Source organism: Tiliqua scincoides, chromosome 1, assembly GCF_035046505.1.
Source record: "Tiliqua scincoides isolate rTilSci1 chromosome 1, rTilSci1.hap2, whole genome shotgun sequence".
Classification (NCBI taxonomy): domain Eukaryota; kingdom Metazoa; phylum Chordata; class Lepidosauria; order Squamata; family Scincidae; genus Tiliqua; species Tiliqua scincoides.
This window is the reverse complement of record NC_089821.1, coordinates 195,783,139-195,807,888: the sequence shown is the minus strand read 5'-3', so window position 1 is coordinate 195,807,888 and position 24,750 is coordinate 195,783,139. Positions and strand designations below refer to the sequence as shown.

General features: G+C 44.0%; 1 protein-coding gene across 1 annotated transcript; it reads left to right on the top strand.

The window, feature by feature from the left end:
• The first annotated feature begins 859 nt into the window (after nucleotides 1-859).
• Nucleotides 860-24,750, top strand: SLC22A16 (solute carrier family 22 member 16). The gene is made up of 8 exons (XM_066610631.1): nucleotides 860-909; nucleotides 9,430-9,906; nucleotides 16,841-16,958; nucleotides 18,081-18,627; nucleotides 20,940-21,067; nucleotides 22,566-22,675; nucleotides 22,791-22,890; nucleotides 24,461-24,750. The coding sequence occupies exons 1-8, from the start codon at nucleotides 860-862 to the stop codon at nucleotides 24,677-24,679; spliced, it is 1,749 nt and encodes a 582-aa protein (XP_066466728.1). The 3' UTR covers nucleotides 24,680-24,750.

Genomic DNA, 24,750 nt, shown 5'->3' with positions numbered 1-24,750 from the left:
CTTGCTTCAGGCGGGTGGGTGTCAGGTACCAACCAAGCTGGCGCTGAAGCTCAGAACTATTTCTATATCCTAGGACCAGCTATGAATAGACCCCTCACCTGTGGCTGTGCTGACATTTATGCAGTCCTGGCTCCTTCCCAATTCTTCTTCTCCCAAACCTCCCCCCAGCTCACAAAAAGGCACTGCATATATTCTCACGTGGGGATTTCCGTCCTAAACAGGTGCAAAGCCAAAGAGTATTTTTCCTTATGAGCAAAATCGTAGAAATGAGTTGGGTTGAAAACAAAACCAATCAACAAAAACCCTGATGGAATAACTCAGCCTGACGCGTTAGGGGTCCATGAAATCAATCAATCGCCAATATCGGTGGCGTAGCTAGTGGGGGTGCAAAGCACGAAGTTTTGCAGGGAGCCTCACCGCAGCGTGCAAGGGGCCCTCCCCCCTCGGAGGCCACCGTTTTGCTCCCACCCCCGAAGGGGAGGGGCGCTTTGCACGCCGCGGTGAGGCTCCCTGCCACACTTACTGCTTTGCACCCCCACTAGCTACGCCACTGGGGCTGCTACTCCCTTACCGGGAGGGATGACTTGGGCTGCAGTCCTCTGCACACTAGGAGGCTCGCTTTTGAGTAGACCCACTTCGGCTTGGGCAGTGTCAGTGGCCCCACTTGGGGCTCCTGGCCGGAGGGCGGCTATGGAGAGAAGCTGCGGGGCTGACATCGACCCGGGGAGGGGCTTGCAGCCCTTCCCGCCCGCCCCGAGGGTCTGTCGTCGAGCGGGGGCCGCCCCTTCCAGGGCGAGGAGGGGAGCGCGCCAGATGGGACTCTCTGCCCGCCCGCCCGCACTCCAGCGACTGCCCCGCCATGGCTGGCAACTTCGAGCTCCTCTTTGACTCCCTGGGACACTGTGGCAGGTAAGGGGGTCCGCGGGGCGCCGCTGGCGAGGAGTGGCCTGTCTGGGGCACTGGAGGTGCGAGGGAGAGGCACGTGGCCGCGGGGGAGGGCGGCGTCCCCACCAAGAGTCATGGGTAGCGGGGCAGAGACCGCCTCGTCGGACGCGGCTGTAGGGAACGCAGGCAGTGGAGAACTGGCCTGGCTCTGACTCTAGACCGGGTGGGGAGCACGTGTGAGCCCAGTGACTCGGCCCCTTAAAGTAGAGGCGTGGGGAACCCCAGTTCTGCTCTTCGTTGGGGAAACTTTCTGGACATGCTCAGAGGAACGTTTGTAGAATTGGCCAGATGCAGGGGAGGGCACCAGGACACAGGTGGTGTCTTGTGTGCTCCCTGGGGTATCTGGTGGGCCCCTGTGAGATACAGGAAGCTGGACTAGATGGGCCTTGGGCCTGATCCAGCGGGGCTCTTCTTATATTGGTGCTGAAGCAAGCCCTGACTTGGTTGTGAAAGGTTGGCGTGAGTGAAATTCGGGGTGTGGGGAGGAGTTTAGGAGAACTGTGTTTGTGTGAGCATGTGGCATGTGGCTCTGGTGTGCAGAGGGGGAGGTTGTGGGAAGCCTTTACTCACAGAGGTTCTTGGAATATGGGCTTGCCTCTAGGGCTGTACGGTTGTCTGTGGGCCACGGCATATTTATTTGTATTGGCAGTACAGTTAAGTTAAATCTGGTAGCAAGTTTTTTTTCCCATAGAACTTTAAAAAAAAACTTTAAAAATTGAGTGGTTAGAGTTGCAGAGAACATAATGTGGCACAGTTTAGCCATCTAGATCCTGGTAAATGACTGATCAGGGACTTAAATTTTTGCCCAGCCCACAGGTAGTACACATTTGGTTCCTGTTATGTATATGCAACATTAGGCAGAAATTGCTTAACTGAAGAATATAGCTGCCTGTGGGTGGTGACATGGATGGGCAAACTACGAGCATAGGTGGAGAGGGGTCATTGTGGAGTGTATGAGAGAGACAGACTGACTGCAGTCTGGTAGCCAAGATGGTGCATTTTTCTGCCCTCTCTTGCTTTCCCACAAAAGCGGGGGGGGGGGGGAGGTAGACAGAGGATGAGGAAGTTTGTTCTTTTCTAAATAAATGAATGGGAACTGCTGTGATATGATACCAGAGTGACCTCTGTGAAATATATTTGCCCAGCTGGAATGTCTTGCAACTGAAAATCATGAGTTTTTCATGACAGATATAAGGAGGTAATTGGAGAGGAGAACAAGTTGTATTCACTGTTAATATGAAACATTGTGGTTAGTATGGAGCTGCCTTGTCCTGTTAGACCACTGTCACATCTAGCCCTCCTCTCTACTTTGATCAGAGAGAGAGAGAGAGAGAGAGAGAGAGAGCTTTCTCAGGCCTGCTGTTAGAGACCCTTCTAACTGGTGATGCCAGGAATTGGAATCCCAGGGACTGGGACCTTCTGTGTGTGAGGCATGTGCTCTACCACTGAGGGATGACTGTTTCTATCAAACCTATTCTGAAGGTATTGCTTCCTACTCTCCTCTAGAAGCAGAAAAACTGCAGGTGTTGAGATCCCTGTCTGATAGTTGAGCACACCAAGTCATTATATTTTGAAACTGGGTGGGGCTTTCTTTTTGTTGAACTTTGCGCTAAATTTTACCCCACTGGAGAAAGATGCAGGTAAAATACAACTTGGGTATAATTTTCAGTGGAAAAAATGATGCAAAGGGAAAGGGCTAGGAAGCTCTTTCCCCTTCCCAGCCAGTCCTCTGCTTGCAGGCTCAGTGGCTGCTTTGTGTAAAAAGAAAGGAAAAAGTCCTGACAAAATCATTATGGAGTAGCGTGTCATCTCATCTTTACTGCAAGAGTACTTCAAGCTAGGTACAGTTATAATTGCCAAGCTCAATTAGATCTCGATGCCACAGGTGAACTCAGACAGAATTCTGGTATAGTGGTTAAGAACTTGTGATAATGGTATGGTTGTTTTGAGTATGTATTTCATGTGTATCATTTGGTTTTCTCACTCGTTTGTTAAGGTGAGGGGCAGCCCAATCCTATCTCAATACCTACACGAAGCAGTGTGGTGCCAGCTTGGCTTCGACTGCATCCCCTTGCATTTGTCCCTTTGCCCTGGAGTAAGTCCCAGTAGCCAATATAGGTCAACTCAGACCTGTGCTAGTTGCATCACTGCTGCAAATCTGCATTACTATGTGAATGGGAAAGGGGTTGGTATTTGGCCGATCCCACCTCCTCCTGGGCCTGATCCTCCCTTCTCCTTGCCCCAGGACCCTGCCTGGTTCTGCCCACCCCTCCCCATTCTGCCCTCTCCCATTAAATCACCTCCCTCCAACCCCCTGCACAAGCTTATTTGCTCTGGTGGGTGCCTGTTTGTTTTCTGGTATATGGAAGGCGAACCTTCAGTATGTGTTGGCATAGGTTGCTTTGCTAAAGCCGTAAAACAGCCGTAAAGCCGTAAAGTTTGCTTTGCAACAGCCGTAAAACTGCTAGCTACACCGGCAGGAGAGGGGCTTAGGATTGGGCCTTATGTATCTTTGGCCCTCACAAACAAACAAATGAAGTGCTTTGTAACCCTCTTCAGACTGTAGCTTCTGTGTTTTAGTTCCATCTATGCTGGATCTGAAAGCTGTCAAGTTTTGTCAGCTCTGAAATTGTTCAGCCCAGAGTACAACTTGTAATAATTTTTAATTTATGCTGCCAGCAGCATTTTAGATATGGTTGTTCATTCCACACCTCATAACCACATCCATCTTGTTGGCATCCTTCAGTCTCGGAAGACTATGGTGTCACGCTCTGAATGGTGGTTCCAGAACACAGTGTCCTCTCCAGTGCGCGAAGCCTGGGTAAAGTAGGTATGGAAGATAGGCTGTTACCCATGCAGCAAATCCCCCCTCTCCACATCGCTGAAATGGTCCAATGGAAAGGCAGAGGCCAATACGGTTGGTTCCAGCGGCGTTGCAGGAGTTGCCAGAACGTGACTGTATTCAGCCATGAACTGCCTCAGGGACTCCGGCTCTGGATTTTGCCTCGAGGTTGACTCCTGAAGCCTTTTCCATAACTGGATGTAGCCACAAGGCAGTGGAGGTTTGGGATCAGAGTTTTCCTTCTCTCAGATGAGCTGCCTTCCCAGGCTATCGAGTCCCATCTACCCGGTGGCTGTTTAGTCACCTCTTACGACAAGTACAGCCAAACTGAGGGCCTATTCTTATCCCCAGCCCTCAGGGGATAACCCCAGGGGATAACCACATCCACACCCATACAGTTTAATTATTGTTGAGCCACTGAACTGATACTGCATGTTTTTGAACTAATATCCATGTGGTATTTGCTGAGCTTAAAGGGATAGTTGGTATTTAAAAAGAAAAAAAAAAACACTGTTTGCCTTGTTCAAAGATGTACTATTTTTTAATTTACCATATTTCTGTCCCGCTTTTCTCTCCCTGCGGGAACCCATAGTGATTAAACTGTACTTCAAATGCTGAAGCACAGAGTTTATTGGCATATGGCTGTATGCTGTGGGCCTGAGGACTACTCCCCCATTGAAACCATGGAACTGTTTCCCCCCACAAGTAATTTTTGTGTTTTAAAAGCTTAATGTGAGATGGATTGTACCTCGAAACTACTTATTCTGTCATATGCAGGAGTATTGTCTGTGAAAAGTATGCTGGTTAGCTACTGGCATTTTGAACTGTTTTGGGGGTTCAGAAATAAGTGTTTGAATAAATCCTTTGCATGTTGTAGATTCAGGAGCAGCTTGCAAAAGAATACTCACAATTTATAAACCAAATAAAGAAAATAGCTTTGGGGCTCACAGAGTTGTTTAAGAGCCAACTGATGGGCACCTACTTGAATTACTAAAATATTGTTTGATTCATGTGATATCTTATCTCAGTAGCACTGCCAAATACCTGTGTGGTGTTACAAGAACATCACAAAGCTTGGGGCAATAACATAATTAAGTCAGTAGATGCTGTTTGGTCGATATTCCAGGCATTCTGTGCAGTGTTTTCATCCTTTCCAACAAACTCAGAGGAACAGTCACAACCTGTTTAAAGCAAGAACATCTGAACACGTATGTATGTAGCCTTGAATGGGGTTTACATTCTGATGGATGTAAATGTATCCAAGTCATAAAGTGGGAAAGTTCCCATAATTGCAAAGTTCCAGGAAAATAAATAGCACCAGGAGACTGAAAACTGGATGAGTTAGCTGTGTCTTTCTGTAGGAGAAGGAGAGATATTGGCACTTATAAATAGCCAAGAAGGCAACAGTATTCATATGGCTGGATATATTGCAGTTTATCTGGGTCATAAATTATTATGTCTTAATGGCTTTTGTTATTAATATCTTATGTGTAAAGGACACCTGTCAAGTATATCAGATTTCGTCTTGGATACGTTTTATAAAAGTATGGTGACTTTTATCAAAGTATCAAATTACCAAGGGGTGCTAGTCTCTCACAGCAGGGACACAAAATGAATATTGTGGCTTCTTGAAGCCTAACTGGTTTATTGAGGCTACAAATAAATCTATTTGTTTTTACTGTGCCCCAGATCTCTTCTGTTTAAAAGTATGGGAACTACGGTTAACAGGGAAGTGCTGCCAATAGGTATCTGTAAAGAATATATTACAGAGATGAAATGGCTCATTTCAAACAATCCAAGAATATCACAAGACTAGAACACTTAGCAGATGCTTAGCTTAGCCGTGATCTTGAATGGTAGAGACTTGAATAGCAGAGGATGAAGTTAAATTTCAGAAAGCTGGGAGCGACAGGCTCAGCTAGAGAACTAGAAGAAAGTTATCTACTCATAAGTAAGGCCCAGTGAATTCAGTGGTACTTACTTTCAGGTAACGGTGTTTAGGATTGTAACCTTTCTCTCAGGTAAGTCTTATAGGTTTGCAGCCTAAATGATAGTAGCCATTCAGTGAAATATTTTTAATGATGTTTTAAGTTCATACCTGCTGCTTTGGGCCTCAGAAAATAAAACATGAAAAAGTATTTAACAATGCTTTTTAAAGAAGAATTTTTCACCGCTGTCCCTTTTCACTTGAGTGAAGTTTCTGTAACCTTTTAAATTTCATTAATTGAGGATTATGTTATTCCTGTCATACAGGAACCAATATCTTTTAACTGAATGGCATATACCCTGGAGATTATTCTACTGACTAGACACAATTGGCTCTGTCGATCAGCTGAAATAGGCATGTGTGCCACTATTTACCTTTTCATTTAAAAAAAAAAAAGAACATCTTGAGAAGCAAATGAAACTGGCCTTGCATGACATCTAGTAACACATAAAGAAGCATCTGTTTTGAATATTTTAACCTCTGTAGTCTGACAGATGTGATGTGTACCTGGGGCTCTTTTCATACAGTTCTGTAATTCAAAGAAAGAAACTCACTTATATTTGTATACAAATATATTTTGTTGTCTAGTGAGAAAAATACTGTTTATTTTTTAACCTGTACTTATCTTTGGTGACCTGTTATTAGTAGAGCTCCCTCTGAAAACGCCCCTCAGGTCTATCTTATTCAATGGTACCTTTTGGTCTGAATTTAAAAAGCTTTGTTGTCAAGTTCTCTGGAAGGAGAGCTGTATTAATTTTGGTGCCCAATAACTTCTTTGGGATGGTGTGAGGCTTCCTGATTAAAGGGGAAAATGTTAACATCTTGCCAATGAAAAGCTGGTTTCTCTCCATTTCTGGGCTCAAATTTTAACCTGTTTAAAGTGGTGATACTTTTATTAAAGCCATTTCAGAGAATTGATCATTGTGGGGTTTTTTGTTTTTGGTGTGAAATAAGAACTTGTTGGTTTTTTGTTTTGGGAGATTCTAGACATTTCTAAAGATGGTGCTTTTGTTGCAAGGATGTCATAGTCTCCTGGCATTTGCACAGCAATATTTTATAAGGGAGAAAATGTGATTATCCTCACACCCATCCAGAGAGGACAACCCTGCAGACCACTACTGTAATGAGCTTGCACAGCAGCAAAACAAAACATTTGTTTCAGATAAAATGCAACTGTAGCTGATCTCCTGTTTGTAGTAACTTTATAGGATTGGCATGCTTGTTCCAAGCAAGTGTGCTTAACAGTTGCCACCTAGATCAATCATTCATGAATCCTAACAGGCTGTAAACATATTCTGAATCAGCATTTTTGAAAAGGCAGAATTGGGACATGCATGTGGAATAATTCTGTTTGATGTAGTTTTTTTTCTTATTATCCAAGTTATTAACATATGGTATGTTTAGAACAATTTTTTTTATTGTTTTATAATTGGAAGTGCCCTGTGTTCTAAAAGAGATACTAGATTTAGCTCCCTGTTTCTTGTGCTGGCATCTCTGCCTAGGGTGGCTTTGAGGTCCATGACCCAAATCTGCCAAAACTTAGTTCAAATGTAATGCCAAACCATGCTTTTGCTTTGCATTAACAATATGTACACATGCTCTCCCCTCCCCATTTTCAGCTGGAGTTTGCTGGATTCATACAAACCGTAGTGTGTCAGTTCAAATGCAACTCCAAAATACAGTTGGTCAAAAATCAGGAAGTTGGTAAAAATCCAGTGAAGTCCAAGCAGAAGGAAAGGAGCAAGTGCTTGTTTGTGTAATTTCAAACCACCGATAAGAATGTAGCTGCCCCTCAGAAGAAAGAGCTAAAGAGGAGTGGGTTAAAACCCAGAAGGAGCTTCTGTGAGAGTGACTGAAGCACAACACCACTGCAGCTCAGCATTCCAAGAAGATTTATCCCGATTCTATGTAAACTACCATTACTTCTTATGTCAAATATAACTCTGGAGAGTGCCCCAAAGGAATGCACTGTCACCATGGCTCCTTGATACAAAATAGCAGCAATGCAAGGGATAAATAAGAGGAGCAGGGCACAAAAAACAAGACCAGCCTACAGGGTGTAAATATCACGGTTAGGAATTTGGGAGGATGTCATGAACAACTTCAGTCAAGATGGGTGTCTGGTAGTCACAATGCTCAGTGACACAGTCCAAGATGTTTAATCTTTATATTAGATGTCAATTGAGTGTCAATTGAGTGTCAATTAAGGGAGAAAAACTATAATTAGAAGTGTTTGTTTTCCATGAGTAAAATAGGATTACAGCTAAGGGCCCAATCCTGTTCAATTTACCAGCTCCAGTGTAGCCACAGTGCAGTCCCAAGGCAAGTGAACAATGATTCCCATACGTTGTGGAGGTCTCCATAACTACTCTTCCACCACATGATGCAGCACATACTCTAGGACAACTATACCAGGGCTGGAAAGTTGGATAGGATTTGGCCCTCAGCCTCACTGAATGCAGTGGGCTTACTTTTGTGTAAGGTTAATAACACCATTTTCTAACTTAAAATACACTAAAATAAATGGGGTTTTAAAAGACTAAAATAAAAAGAGGTTTACTAAAATAAATGGAGAACAATTGGAATAAAACGACATATATAGATTTCTCTACCCTTCTTCATGGTTTTGAAAAGCAATAGCAGTGAATGCTATCTGACAGGATAGAAATAAGAACACAGGATAAATTTATTTGAACAAGTAATCAGAGTGATTCTCAACAAAATGAATGAATTTTTAAAATATTGGTTCAAGGTTGCTTATGTTTCATTAGAAGATAATATGTAATGGCTTTGGATAAGAAAAAAGAGCTCTTAAGATTAGATTACAGAAATAGAAGTCCTAATAGTAGTTGGATACCAAACTGTAGAGGCAAACAGCAAACAACATGTTATCTCTGCAAAATTGTCTGTTATCTCAGGGAAGGATGAGATATTCTGGAAAAGAAGTGGCTAAGGCAAACGTGAGCTATAGTTCCTTAAATCAGACCATAGTTCTTATACAAATAGTTTCTGATGAATCTTTTTGTCTTCTACCTTGGAGAGCTGACCCTGTTCTGGAAAGAAGTGTTTCAGTAAGTCAAACTCCCACTTATGATCTTGGCCTCTGGGCCACCTGGGATAGGACCGCAGAATGCTGCCCCCCCCCCGTTGCCCCCTTACCTTGACATCTGGGGCTGCATGCCACCTTCTCTGATCCTCCAGAGGCTTCTAAGGAACTTTTAAATGTCGCTTCTGGTTTTCTGACAAAAACCAGAAAGTGACATTTAAAGGCCCTCTGAAGGCCTTAGAAGGTTTCCTGAGAGCTGGGGAGGTCGTGCATGACCATACCCCCACCCCACCTCTTAAGGAGACAGACAAGTGCTACCCTGGCTGGTGGGTTGCAGCCCATCAGTTTGGGAACCACTGCCCTAGTACGTTAAAGTTGTGGTCTTGAGCACCTAGATATTAAGATCCTTTTAAGTAAACAGGATTTTACTTAAAATCCCAATCCTATTCACACTTTCTTGGAAGTAAGCCCACTGAATCTAATGGGACTTACTTCTGAGTAAACATGTATAGGATTGGGCTGTAAGTCTGCAAATATGTTCATGATGTCAAAATATAATTTAAATGGTTAACGCAGCGATAATGAATGTATCTCTTTCTTCCTTTTCAGGTATCAGGCATGGGTTTATTTTGCAGCTGTCTTTCAAGCTATTTCTTGTGGCATCCACTACTTGGCTTCTGTCTTCTTGGCTGTTACGCCAAAATTTATATGTAATGTTGCTGGAAATGTGAGTAGGGTTCTGATTTACAATTCGTCTAGGTCAAGAATAGAGGATGCCTGGACGCTCTGGACATTGAAACAAAATTATATGTTGGTCCAGCTGGAAGATGGAGCTGTTTGGGAACTTAATCATTGCAGCAGGTCCAGACGAGAGGATGCTTTGGATTTTACTTATGAATACCATGGCAACAAGACTGAATTCCCGTGTACTGATGGATTCATCTATGACCGGACTAAATGGCAGAGCACCATTGTTACAGAGTGGGATTTGGTCTGCCAGAGGGAATGGCTTGCAAAACTAACACAGCCTACATTCATGCTGGGAGTCCTTTTTGGGGCCCTGATTTTTGGTGATATTGCTGACAGGTACAGTACTGAAATTATCTAAGGCAACAATCCTGTGCATGCTTTCCTGAGAGTAAGCCCCACTGAACATTCTGGGACTTACTTCTGAGTAAACATGCATAGTGTGCTATAAGCTGCCTTGGAGGCCAGGGTTCAAAACCCTTACCCATTTTCCCCAAATGGGTAAGTTCTCAAAGCCATCCTCATTGGATGGCTTTGAGACAACCTGATGGAACTCCTTGTAGCAGTGAATGAATGAACATAACACTTCCTTGCTCTTAACCCTGGAGCTCCTAGGTCAAGTTCTGATCTTGTATTTTGTCCTTTGGTGAGCCTTTCCCCTCCTGTCTTGATTTATAGTACGTATGCTGTTCACTTGCTCATATCTCACACTCGGATCAAATTAAATATGATACCAGGCAGGCAAGAATAACTTGCAAATGTGGCGCTGCATCTGTCTGGTGTCTCATTTCAACCAGGGTCTTAGGCATGTGTACCAACACTGCATGCACACTTGGCACAGTCCTCACCTGAGCTATACATTCCTGGTGTCATAACACTGCATGCAAAGGCAAGACAACCAGGTTTAAATGACATGCCAGGTGGGTCTAATGATACTTGGGTAGCTTCTTCTTGCCTGCCCTAGGGCCTGAAACCATCTATCAACCTACTTTCAGAATTGGCCCATTCTTTCTGAAGGCATACATTACCTTTTATGGCAAGGTATTGCTAGAAAGAGTCCAGAAGCCCAAGTTGTAAGTGAACAATGGGCCATTTTCATCAATCCCCTTCTCCTACAACACATAGTTATCCACAGATCAGACCACACAATCTAAATTACATAATTTATTTAATTTATAATCCACTGCCTCCCCAAAGGGAATCAAAAGCAACTTACAGTTGCACAACCACAATAAACATTATAAATATCCTCTAAAAAAGTCAACATTAAAATATCACATTAAAAACCAAAACCAAAAACCTTTTGCCTCAGCAGTCAGTAACAAAGGGTGGGGTGGGGTGTACAGACTCATAAGAACTAACCAGCATAAAAACCCACAATATCCAATATTTAAAAGACATGGACTCAGAAGGCTGATCTAAATAACAATGTCTTTTGAATGTCCTAGTTAGAGAGTAGGTGCACTGCACAAGTACAGTGGACCCTCCTTCTCTGTGGGTTTGGCACCTGTGGATTTTACTCAATGTATGTGCCAACCTGTGTTGGAAGGCCTCGCATGACCTCTTGAATGCGACCAGAAGGTGTTTTGAGGCACTCAGGCCCCAGAAAGTCTCCTGGAGGTGTCCCAAAGGCATGTCTGGTTTTTTGCCAAATTGGAAGTGCCTTTCAGAAAGCTCTGGCAGTCCTTCTGAGGTGCGGGGAGGCAGCGCATGATCTCCTTGTGCTTCAGGAAGCTTGCCAAAAGCTTCCAAAAGGCACTTTTAGTTTGGGGGGGGCAGTCCTCTCTGTGAATTTGATTATCTGTGGAAATTGGTATCTGTGGAGTGGTCTGTGAACAGTTCACAATGGATCACTATGGCTGCTTCAGGTACTAGCAAAGCAACCATAGCCCCAGGTTTTCCCAACAATTAACGCAGGGCACATACTAGGGGGAAAGCTAAACTGAAGTTGTTACATGTTCTAAATTTTTATTCTCGCTTCAGCCAGTATGAACAATGAAATCAAAATATTCAGTTTCATTTATTTATTTTTGGTCTTTGTTTTACTTAGCTGCTCAGATAATTTCAGCTGCAGGCTTTCCAAGGCAATGTATAAAACTAACCACTGGTGGACCTACAGGGGGGCAAATGGGACAAAAGCCCCAAGTGCAGACCCTCCAGGGGTGCCTCCCCCCCGCTGCCTGGCCGCCCGCTTTTTCCTTTAAAGGGAGAGAAGCTGGCACCTCTGCTGGCTGCTCTCCCTTTAAAAAAAGCCTCCTCCGAATGGAGGAGGGGTGCCCAGGAGCTCTCCTGGAGAGGCAGCAAGAAGCTGCCTCTCCAGCAGCAACTCAGCACCTGACTGGGCCACCCCCGCACCTCCTCCTTTATAGGAGGAGAGGGCAGGGGCGCTCTAGAGCATCAGTGCGACTCCTGTCGAGCTGATGCTCTGGCCTGGGTGCCTTGCCCTCTTGCTGCCTCTGGAGGCCTCCGGAGGCAGCAAGAGGGTGGCCTAGAGCGTTGGCGCTGATGCTCTGGCCCAGGCGCCTCATCCTCTCGCTGTCCCCAGAGGCCTCCGGAGGCAGCGAGAGGGTGGCCTAGAGCATCAGCGCTCATGCTGTGACCCAGGCACCTTGCCCTCTCACTGTCCCCTGAGGCCTCCGGAGGCAGCGAGAGAGCGGCTTAGAGTGTCGGCGCTGATGCTCTGACCCAGGCGCCTTGCCCACTCTGAGGCCTCCAGAGGCAGTGAGAGCGCATCCTAGAACGCTAATGTGACTCATGTCACGCTGACACTTTGGGCTTCCCTGGCCCCGACAGAGGCTTCTGTGCCTCTTGTAAGCGGTGAGGAGGTCTCCTTTGGAGTGCTCTGGGGCTGCTGGAAGCAGCGCCCCAGACAGGTGGACTTCCAGCAGCTCCAAAGTGCTCCAACAGAGAACTCAAGCGGCGCAGAAGACTCCGTCAGGGCCTCAGCTGCCTCCTTCATTCCCCCTTTTTTCCAAAGGGGGAATGGAGGAAGTAGCCACACGGAAGTAATTGTGGTGAGGATGACGTCACTGCAATTACTTCCGGGTCACGGGTGGGGGCGGAAAAGGTGTGTGGGGTGGGGACAAGGTATGTGGGGGGTGGAAATCTGGGGGCTGCCCCGGGCGCCAGGACCCCCAGATACGCCACTGCCTTGTTCTATATGGGACTTCTTTTTAAGGAGGAAAAAAGACAAACAATTCTCATCATTTTAAGACTTTGCAAGATCTGATTTTAAAATATACTTACTAAAATTGTCCTTAGTATTAATAATGGTTAATGCACACAGATTTCACCAAATTCAGTTATATACCATTTGAATTCAAAAGGCATTACCCGTTGCAATAAGACAACAAAGTGGTCAAGGGGCCATATCCTTGTGATTAGTAAAGATAGGCAGTGCAATCTCTGTTTTACAGACCACTGTCATGCAGCACACAGAGGGGTTGCTCCCTAAACATATTGTTATCTCCGCGAGAAATTCTCTGGGTTTTTTTTTCTTGTTTGGCTTCACCCCTTCTGTGTTTATACAGCATGTTCTATTCATCTATTTTTGTTTGTTCCTAAGTTAAAAACAGATGAGCCTCTTATTAAGAGTCCTTAAGAACATAGATATTCTTGGATTAGCCTAAAAATACCAATTTTGATTAAATACCAAATGTGATTAAAAATCAGTTTTGTCCAGTGAACAAAATACTATTATGCATAAGTCAAAAGCATCTGGAAAAAAATAAAGCCCAAAGTCCTAACACTTTAAATGGGGTTATTGACTAAAGCAAGTACTTTCTGTCTCTCACTGAAATCAATGAGACACAGAAGTGTTTTAATTTGACCATATTGTGATCAGTTCACTTATACAAAACTGTCTTCAGCTGCAATCCTGTACACAACTTACCTGAGAGTAAGTCCCATTGAACAAAGATTTTATTGTCATTGCTTTTCCATTGTAAGCTCCAGGTGACGCAGTATTTTCAGCCCAATTCTAACTAAAATGCCCCCACCATTGCAGCTACACCAACAAAGCGCACGCTTCATCCTGCAGGAAAGGGCAGTTGCAGAGGTCTCCTTGAGATAAAGGAACATTTGTTCCCTTACTTTGGGGCAAGCTTCCACTGCCCCAATGGGTCTCCTCAGATCTGCACCAGTTATTTTGCTGACACAGAACTGAGGAGAGTAAGGGAGAAAGAATGGGGGAAATAACAGGGATAGGATTCTGGTGTACATTCTGGTGCTGCTGGGATCCACTCTCTTCCTCCCTGTTCTGTTCCCTGCCCTGTTCTTCATTGCCAGCCTCCAACTTACCTGCACTTGCAGTGAATAGGTCCTTTGTTGGCACATGCACACCACTGCCAGCCTTGTCTCATAGCCACATAGCAGCATTTCTGCTGGTGAAACGTGTGTTCTGCTGTTGGAACACTTAATTCAGATTGGGCCCTGAGGCTACAATGCAAAACTCACTTTCTTGGAAGTAGGTTTCATTCAATTTCATGGGATTTAGGGCCCAGTCTTATACAGCTTTATTGGCGCTGTAGTCATGCCAATGGGACATGCGCTGCATTCTGCTGTGGGTGGGCAGTCATGGGGGCCTCCTTAAGTTAAGGGAATGTTTGTTCCCTTACCTCTGGGCTTCATTGCAACCGTGTCACTGCTGGAAAGTTGGATAGAATTGGGCCCTTAAGCAGACTACCTAACTTAGTTGCACGCACACAGATTCATGTGCACCTGATTTGCAATCCAATGCACAATTCTTTTTCCCCACTTCCACCTCTGTCAAAAGAACAGATGGGGATGTGAAAAGGAAGATAGAAAAGCAGAAAATAAGTTTTGTCAAATATGTGAAGGTCTTGGTCTCATAGCTTTCCCCCTCCTGCTCCTTACAACCTGCTGGTTCTTGATGTGGGCTCCATGGAGAGAAGGAGTACAATTCCAGCTGGATGAGCAGCTGCAATAATAAGGAATTCTGACAAAAGACATCTGATGTAATTTTGTTTCCATGCTGGTGTACTTGCTTGCAGGAGTGCATGTCTCTGAGTTTATGGGTATGTTTTGCAATAATCAAAAACAGTCTTGGAAAAAGCGAATTCTCTTTATGTAGTCTCAGGTCCCTGGCCAACAGTTCATGTGCCCAGCAGTGTACTAGTGAATTTTGTGGCTGTGCTGTGCATACTCATCTACAAGGTGTACCTACTGACCAGCATAATGCCAACAGGTGTATTACTGCCCCTGCCCTTATCACTTCAAACACAGTACTGGTACCATAAGAACTGAGGATACAATCCCCTGTAATATCCATTCATTGACTGGAACCGTAGATGCAGGCATTGGCTATGGGGATGTGGGAAGGATCTTATATGCACTTAGGACCTGGTGGCATGCACAGTTTCTGATCCAGTAAGGGGACCCACTTCTAGACATCTTTGCTGGTTCAGAGCAAAAGTGTTCAAGCTGCCAAGAAAGGGCATGGGTCCAGTGGTGTCATTAGGATTTGTGTCACCCAGTGTGGGAGGCCTGCACGTCACCCCATGCAGTGGGCGGGGCAACGCCCCAGGTGGTGGTGATGGTACCCTCACCCCACTGGTTTTTTGGCTGTATCTTTTGTTAGAACACAGATATTTCAATGTGGTTTAACAAAAGATTGTTAGATTGTTAGAAAGGATTGATATATCAATGCGTAATTTCATGCAGAGTGCAATGAAACAAACCACAGATATTTCAATGCGGTTTGTTTTGTTTCATTCTGCATGAAATTACGCACTAATTGATATATAACAAGATGGTATTATTCCTCCAGACTCTGATTTTAGTGATTTTGAAAACTTGTAGAGTCTCTCACACACACACCCGTGTTGACTTACCAACACCTTATTGCAGCAGTTCTCAAACTTTTAGCACTGGGACCCACTTTTTAGAATGACAATCTGTCCAGGACCCATTGGAAGTGATGTCATGGCCAGAAGTGACATCATCAAGCAAATTAAAATAAATACTTATATATAATTAAATTAAAATAAAAGAAATATTTAAATAAGGGGGAGCCAGTCCTGTTCCATCAAGTGAATCTGAAGTAAGTCCCATAGTGGTCAATGGAGCTTACTCTGTAGTCTGCCTGCAATAACACCCCTCCAAAAAGAATCAGGGATATTTCCAGCCCTCCCCAGTGCCCAGTTCTAAGTTCTTCTATTTCAGGCATATCAAGATAAAGACCCACCTGGCTTTGCAAGTGCAAAATAGAAAACATTCCCCTTATCAGTTCAAGCCTCTTTTTTTTTTTGTCCTTTTTAGTGGCGGGGGGGGGGAGAGAGGAGGCTACCTTCTGGAGCATTTGTTGCACTCCAGCTCCATCGGATCAGGACCATTCTGGTGTCCTCACATTCCCCTTTGTCTAGCCTGACCACCAGCCAAGGCATGTCTGTCTACTTGCGAGTAAACGCAACTGTGAGGCTGCTTTGCTTTCCATAGGGCTCAATAGACTCGCAGCTGGGAGGGGGGACCTCTTTCTCTGGTGTTTTTGGGGGCTGCATTTATTGGATCAGGACCGTTCTGGTGTCGTTGGATTTCTTTCAGCCTGCCCTTTCTGATAGACTATGGCAAGTACGCCTACCCACAAGTAAATGCGCGATACGGCTCACTTTCACTTTCCATAGGGATCCATTCACTTTTTCTTTCTGGCTTTTTGGCTATAAGCTTTGAAGGAAAGGAGCTATTTCAATTCTGTTTTTTTGCATTGTACTCCGCTGGACATTCCACATCCAATGGTGTTTGGCATGATGGGGTGGTTCCTAAAGCCCTCCCTGCCGTGATGTTAGCGCATCAGCCCTCTCTGGCGCATCACCCAGTGCGGCCCGCACCCCTCAAACCCCCTAGTGACACCACTGCATGGGTCAGCTGGATGGCCTTTAATATCATTTTGCATTGTTATTAGCTACAGTGGGCACTGGGCAAGTATGAAAATAACTTAAAGGGATTATTATGTTTGCTAGAACAGAAATGTGAAGATCATTGTGAAACTATGAAATGGGGTCAGTCCCTTTGTTTTCAAAGGAGAAGAATAGAAATATATTTTATCCCAGTTCTTTTAGTTCCGTTCATTCTACCCTGGTGTTTGCATCTAAAGTGCAGTATAGAAACAGAGAATCATATGGTAAAGCGTAGCAATTTGAATAGTACTGGTGGGACTTGATTATTGCTCTTTAATTCAAGTGATGCAGCACTGTATTATTATTATAGCTAATGCAGTATTTGTTATTACAATTTGTCTTTTTCTTGGGCTTCACAGAATGGGTCGACGGCACGTCATATGGTTCACAAGCACTGGCCAGTTTATATTTGGCATTGCAGTGGCATTCACCTTTGACTACTATAGTTTTCTGGTTGTCCGCTTCCTCCTTGCTATGGTAAGAACCCAGTTGTATTTTGTTTTACATTGTGGAGCCTTGAAAGCAGTAAATCATTAACCCTTCAGATAAACCCTATAGCTGCAATTCCCAAACTAGTTAAGTTGGACTACTTGGATTGAAATTAAAGTGATATATGCATAAAAATAAACGGGTTTCATAGGATTCCAGTAGGACTAAAACACTTCATCTCAAGGCAGCAATATAGTGGTTTCATTGAATTCTCACAATGGGTTGTATCCTGCTCATGCAAGTCAGAAAGGGACTTTTCTGTTCCTCCCTGCATAATAGTTCCTTCTCAGCAAAAATCCCTGTTCTGAGAGTGAGGAACCCTTTGGAACAAGACACTATATGAGGGCTGCAGGGAGAGGAGAAATGGCTAAAAATAGTTCAGAAGCAACATTCCACAATTTGGTTGGCAAATGACAAGTGCCTGCATCAAGCACAGCCAAAGACTGCCCTTCTCCACTCGTCCCTTCCTTACTCTGAGCAGGAGAAGAAAGCATGGGACATGACTGTGCTGAATAGAAGCACCCAGGGCACCTCTGCTGAGCATGACCTGACCTATGCTCAGTCACTGCCCTTACCAGAGGATGCCAGCCCACTTGCTAGTGTGAGGGTGGCAACTGAAAATGCAGAGGCCTGGACAGGCACTTTCTATAAGTTTCTTCCGCAGAAGGTGCCCCTATCTGATTTTCAGCCATTCCATTTCCTGCTGCAATCCTCCATGCTATGAGAGGGGTTGGTGAGAGGGGTAGTCGCAAGTGACTGCCTTTTTTTTTTTTTTTACATTACAACTTTGTTAGATATGCTAGATTGAGAGATATGACTGGCTACCAATTCCTAGTTTCATGCTAAGAGAACCTCTGTTCCCAGGTGTCTCTAGTCCAGGTCTAAGCACTTTGTCACACTCACTCTTGCTAGCTGGACTGCATCCATATTTGTATCCAGTGCTGTTGCTTGATTTTCTCCTGAGTCACCATTTTTCTGTTTGTCACAGATCTTGAACTTCTTGAAACTTGGGGCATCTACAAGCCTTGAAATACAAGCCACATATTCTTATTCTCCTCTCCAAAGAGAGTCATCTGAAGCCATTTTCTTTTTTCTGTTTTTCCCTCCCAGGTTTCAAGTGGCTATCTGGTTGTAGTGTTTGTTTATGTGACTGAATACACTGGCATAAAGGTCCGCACATGGGCATCCATGCACGTTCATGCGTTTTTTGCTGTGGGAGTTATGGTTGTGGCCCTGGTAGGCTACTTGGCTGAGACCTGGTGGGTCTACCAGATATGCCTTTCCATAACAACGCTCCCTTTTGTCTTGTGCTGCTGGATGCTCCCAGAGACCCCTTTCTGGCTGCTCACAGAGGAAAGATATGAAGAAGCTCAAAAAGTGATTAATGTAATGGCAAGATGGAATAAAGTAAGCACTCCTTGTAAAATTTCTGAACTGTGTTCAGTCCAAGATGAACTAGCCCATGCCAGAACGGGTGATAATGACAATTCTTCCATGAAGAAGCACAGCATCTTAGATCTGTTTCGTAACTGGCAAATTGCAAGAAGAACCATTACAGTCTGGCTGGTTTGGTTCACTGGGAGCTTAGGATATTATGTATTCTCCCTCAGTTCCGTGAACCTTGGAGGCAGTGAATATTTAAATCTGTTTCTCATAGGTAAATATTGTTTGATGGAACTTATTGTACTATATTTATTTATTTATTTATTTATTTATTTATTTATTTATTTATTTATTTATTTGTACAGTGCGATCAGCATGCATGGTGCTTTATCCAGAGTGAAAGTGAGGTCACTGCCCTGAGGGGCTTACAATCTGTGTATTGACTCATGTTGGGGAAGGAAGGAAGATGGAGGCAGGGGTAAACAGGGGAAGCAGATGTGATTGTTTGAATTGTATACACAGGTGGGACCTCAGTATCCACTGATTTGATTCACCACTGATACTGAGGTCTATCTTTAAATGCCTTGTAACAAGAAAAAAAACACTAAAATCTAATTTCCCACCTTCGTGCTGTTAAATAATTTTAATTTCATTCTGCTAGATTCCATTATTCACCCCATCTATGGCTGAATGAGGTATAGCATCTATACCAATGCATTCTGGGGGAACAATGGGGAGCAAGAATTTGGAAGTGGGTCTTTTTCCACTGATTTTGTATTCACTTTTTTTTAAATTCACGGAGAGTTCTGGAATGGAACCCCAGTGGATAATGAGGCACAACCTCTACTTAGTTACAAGCAAGGAATAGGGACTGTTGCATGGTGTCAAAGGCTCCACAGAAAAGATGGGCTTTTAAGAAGAGATTTGAAGGAAGTGAACAAGGAAGCATCTTGTGGGATGCTGTTCCAGGAGATAGTCCCAAGCATAAGGGGAAGAATAGGAGAAAGCATGGAGTCATTTGAGGGAGCAGGAGACTTCAGATGGTTAAAAATCTTTAGTTGCATGAACTGATGTCAATAATAAACACAAGTGTTAGTTATGGTTAATACAGTTGGCCCACATCTTACGCAAGGGTTACATTTCGAAGTCTGCACATAAAACCAAAATCGAATACAGTTAAAACTCCCTTAAATTAAACACCACCTCCATTCTCTAGTTTGAGGCCTGCTCTGGGGTGTAAACAGAGTAAGTCAAATGACAGGTGGAATTGCCTGCCCTACTTAAACCATTATTTTTCTCTGACTTTGGGGGGGACGGACAAGCACGTATACTTGAATTTGTGGAGGTTAGTTGCATGTGAGATGCAGGCAGACTGTATCTTGATTCAGAATGCACAAACAATAGGCACAATCCAGTCAAAGTCATAAGAACATAGGAAGAGTCCTGCTGGATAAGGCCAAAGGTCCATCTAGTCCAGCTTCCTGTTTCTCAGAGTGACCCGCCAAGTCAAGTACTCTGGTCCAGCTGACTTCAATAGAAGTGATTTAAGCATTTGTTTAACTTTCTCACTGAAGCCAAGAGGTCTTGAAAGCACTTCAGTTTGCCTGACTTATGGCCTCAAGTGTTTAAGACAGCAGTGTCAGCTGATCTGCTGAGTTTGGCACATGCTTCTAAAAACCTTTAATCAGTTGCCAGCCCTGTTAATTACAGACAGAAAGGTGGCTTTTTCACTGTACTTTTGTCCTGGGCTGACCGGATCATTTTCTCTCTGTGTGTGTGTGTGTGTGTGTGTGTGTGTGTGTGTGTGCGTGCGTGTGCGCGCACGTGCGCATGCTTGTTGCAACTATTTGGTTTTTATGGATTGGTAGTTATATTGAGTGCACTTGCTTGACTTGTAAGATACTTGGGAGACAATAATGCAAAAAAGTGCAATGAAAGATGAATTTTTATATATTGCTGAGAGAATTTATAATAAACTGTATACAAGAAAGTCTAGCATAATGTTAGTTTTCTTAAGCAACCCTCTCATGAAAACCGCAATAAATTTTAGGAATAAGGTGCCCCAGGGCTTTGAGTTTTTTTGCATATTAGTGTATGTGTAGGCCACCCTCCTTTAATAAATGGGAAAGATGCTCAATAATACCTCTATTTTTCCCTGTCTACATTCACACTGTTTATATTTGCCATTGGTGTCCATGATAACTTACAGTGACATAGACAGCTCCCTGCTTCCAAGGAATTTGCAGTACAAAATGGGGAGAGAACCAAAAGAGGGAGGGAGAACCAATTATCTTTTCCATTTCACATTCATTATCTTAGTCATCTGTACAACTCTATTAAGGTAAGCCTAGTGTTATCTCCATATGACAGATTGTGGTGAGGCTGACACATAGTGACTTGCTTAAGGCTGAATTGAGATTTGAACCAGAGATTTCTCAGTGCTAATGCTCTTGACTGCTGTGCTTTACCAGATCCTTTAATTGAGTGAGCAGTTTTAGCAGAGGATTAATCAGAAGGATGGAAAGGAATACATGCAGCCATATTTATGCATCTTAAATTATTTTTATGTGAATTGTCTAATGGCAGGTGCCGTGGAACTTCCTGCATATGTCTTTGCTTGCATAGGCATGGACAAACTGGGAAGAAGAAACACACTAATCCCATTCCTCTTATCCAGCTCAGTGATCTGTGCCCTCATCATGCTGATACCTCAGGTTAGTAACTTCTACCTGGATCGCATCGATATGTGTCCAGCACACAGTGGGCCTTTTTCTGATACATCCAATGCAAGACAAGAAACTCAAGTCCTTGATGGGATGCTGCTTGTTGTTTACAATTCAGTTGTGTAATGTCACTAGTGCACATTCAGTTTGAAAGACTGCACCAGTATAGCTGGCCTCTAAGGGGCCAGAATGCAATAGAAATGAATGGTCTCCAGTCTTACCCCTGTTACAGCCCAATTCTGTGTCATTCAATAGCTGCATCTAGCAGCGTTGTCAGTACTGCAGAAATTCTGGAGTGATATCCTGAGCTGACATTGCAAACAGTTGTAAAACATTGTAGATACCTTGGCTTAAAGCAGTGGTCTTCAACCTTTTTCATGCTACAACCCAATAATAAAGTATGAGACTGGGGACTCCACTATCCCATCCCACTCCAAGGACCCACTCTCTGCCACCATAAGACTCTCCCAGGACTGTTCACTAGAGCCAAATACAGGTGAATGTTGCTTAGCGATGTACCGACCAGCAATAACCTGCATATGCGATGGCTATCACTGGTCCCTGTCCCCCTCGCCCCCAAGCCTCCAAAGCTGAGGGGAGGCTTTTCTGAGCCTCGCAGAGGCAGTGTGCATCCAACTGACTTTGCAAGGCTCTGAATGACTAAAACAGCTGAAAAGACATGACTTCCAGTTTCCTGAAGAAACCAGAAGTGACTTTTTTCACCTAATCAGGCTTTCGGAGTCTTGGGGAAGCCTGGCTTTCCTGGGCCTCTCAATGCCTTATAAGATGAAAAAAGTCACTTCTGGTTTTCCGAGGAAACCAGAAGTCATGTTGCTCAGCCGTTTTGGCCACTTGGGAGGCTTCGGCTTCAGAGGCTTTATTTAATGTCAAGCTTTGCTTGATGACGAGGGTGCCAGTCCGCATCCTGTCTTTAAGCGATGCACAACTGTATTCTTATTAGAGCAGAAAAAGTTACCATGAAGACTGGCACTAATGGAAGCTATTTTAGCACAGTTGTTAAGAACCTGAGCAGGACTGGGACACAATCTCTTGGTACCTGAAGGGGTACACCAGATGTCTCTCCCTGTACCTGGTGGTGCTCTAGTCCAGGGGTCTTCAATCTTTTTCATTCCTGTAAGTTGCCACAACCCAGTGGGGTCCCAACCCCAAGGCTGAAGAACACTGGCTTAAAGGATTGAAGCATAAATACTAGAAATATTTGTACTTAATAGGGGGCATTATTCCATCAGTGAATCTGGAACACCTCTTTGCAAACTAACTGCAAATGTTTATATAGACTTTTGGTTGCTAACCCATTGGCCCACAACAGCAGCTCTAGAGCCTTCATCAAAAATGTTTTCTATGAATGAATAAACATAGTGCTGGTACTACATTACTAACACCCAATCCTATCTTTTCCCTCCCTCACCAATGCAGCTGTGCTGCTGGAATGCAGCATACATTTATATATTTGGTTTTCTCTTAACAGGATTTCAGCATACTCACTATCTTAGCAAATATGGCTGGAAAGTTTGCAATAGGTGTTGCATTTGGCCTTATCTACCTGTATACAGCAGAGCTGTATCCCACGGTGGTCAGGTAAGGTGAAAATGTTTCTTCTTGTAATTAGAATTTTATTCCCTGGTTTTCTTCTGTGAAATGTGCTCCGTTACAGCATTCTTAATACCAAATGGGTGTTCTGTTCACTGCTAAGGTCCCTTGCTGTTGGGAGTGGGAGCATGATGTGCCGTGTAGGGAGTGTGGTGGCACCCTTCTGTGTCTATCTGTCAAGTGTTTGGATCTTCATGCCACAGGTAAGTGCCTGTTTTAATAGCTTCATCAAACCTGGCTATTGACTGTTGGATGGCTGACTATGCAAACAGTCAGCTGTTGTGCTCAGCTATCTCTGGCTTGGGGCCAGTGCTGTTCACTGTTCACTGTTTCCATCTCTGAGATTAAATGCATAACCCACTTTGACTCAGTCAGTGCAAAGCAGACACTACTATCATTTATTTAACTCTGCAGTCCTAGTCAGGGCTTAATGTATTGCTCAGCTGCAATCTTGCTGGATACGTGTGGAATTTAGTGTTCTGAGAATATCCTTTTTCATTTAAAAATAACAGGATAGATTTGGAGATCTGCAGGCAGTGCCTATTGCAGTCTCAGGAGCTTATAGTGCGGTAACGCCAAATATGCACATTTCCACATATAAGATTATTCCCACTTGTTTCATTGCCAGTCAGTGCTGCACAACAAGACTTTTTTAGCTTGACCCAGCTCTTGTTGCATTTTGTTATATGTTGTGGCAAAATGCGACTGGGAATGTGCATTCCATGGAAAACTGCAGATGGACAGTATTCACAGTGAATGCAGATTCATTCATTCATTCATTCTGCTGCTTGTCAACTACATAACATAAGAACAGCCCCACTGGATCAGGCCATAGGCCCATCCAGTCCAGCTTCCTGTATCTCACAGCGGCCCACCAAATGCCCCAGGGAGCACACCAGATAACAAGACACCTCATCCTGGTGCCCTCCCTTGCATCTGGCATTCTGACATAACCCATTTCTAAAATCAGGAGGTTGCGCATACACGTCATGGCTTGTACCCCGTAATGGATTTTTCCTCCAGAAACTTGTCCAATCCCCTTTTAAAGGCGTCAAGGCTAGACGCCATCACCACGTCCTGTGGCAAGGAGTTCCATCCACACGCTGAATAAAGAAATATTTTCTTTTGTCTGTTCTAACTCTCCCAATACTCAATTTTAGTGGATGTCTCCTGGTTCTGGTGTTATGTGAGAGTGTAAAGAGCATCTCCCTATCCACTCTGTCCGTCCCCTGCATAATTTTGTATGTCTCAATCCTGTCCCCCCTCAGGCGTCTCTTTTCTAGGCTGAAGAGGCCCAAACGCCGTAGCCTTTCCTCGTAAGGAAGGTGCCCCAGCTCTGTAATCATCTTAGTCGCTCTCTTTTGCACCTTTTCCATTTCCACTATGTCTTTTTTGAGATGCGGCAACCAGAACTGGACAATACAACTGGACATGCAACTGGACCAAGGTGGTTCGGTTGCTTCAGCAAGGGGGACATGTTCCTTCTCCCCCCCCCCAGCAACCATCCCCTTGCAAACACTTCCACACTCTTTACCAAAGTGATGTAAAAACATTGTCTGGGGGGATAGATTTTACATCACTTTGGTAAAGTGTAAAATATTTTACATCAATATTTCTTGCAGGGATTAATGGATTTGGCTCAGCAACCTATTTTGGCTCAGCACTAATATGGTAATTAAGCTCATCATTGAAACTATAGTAATGAAAGCCTCTTGTTTCATTCTTCATTGCAATTAACACCCTTCAATTGTACAACATTTTGTTTTCTTCTAGTTAATTGTTGGAATCATGGCATTTTTGAGTGGAATGTTAACACTGATGCTGCCAGAAACTCTGGGAAAACCACTGACCAATACGTGGATGGAAGCTGCAGATCTGGATAACCATATCAAGAAAGACAAAAATTCAAACAAATCTCTTCCAGCACAGAATGCTGCGGGGTTGGAAAAGATTGAGATGCGGAGCCAAGAGGCACATGGCATCAATGACTAAGATTGTCACTTTCATTTTTGTTACCGTGTACTGCATTGAGCTCCTTTATTTGCAATATCCAACATTCTGGT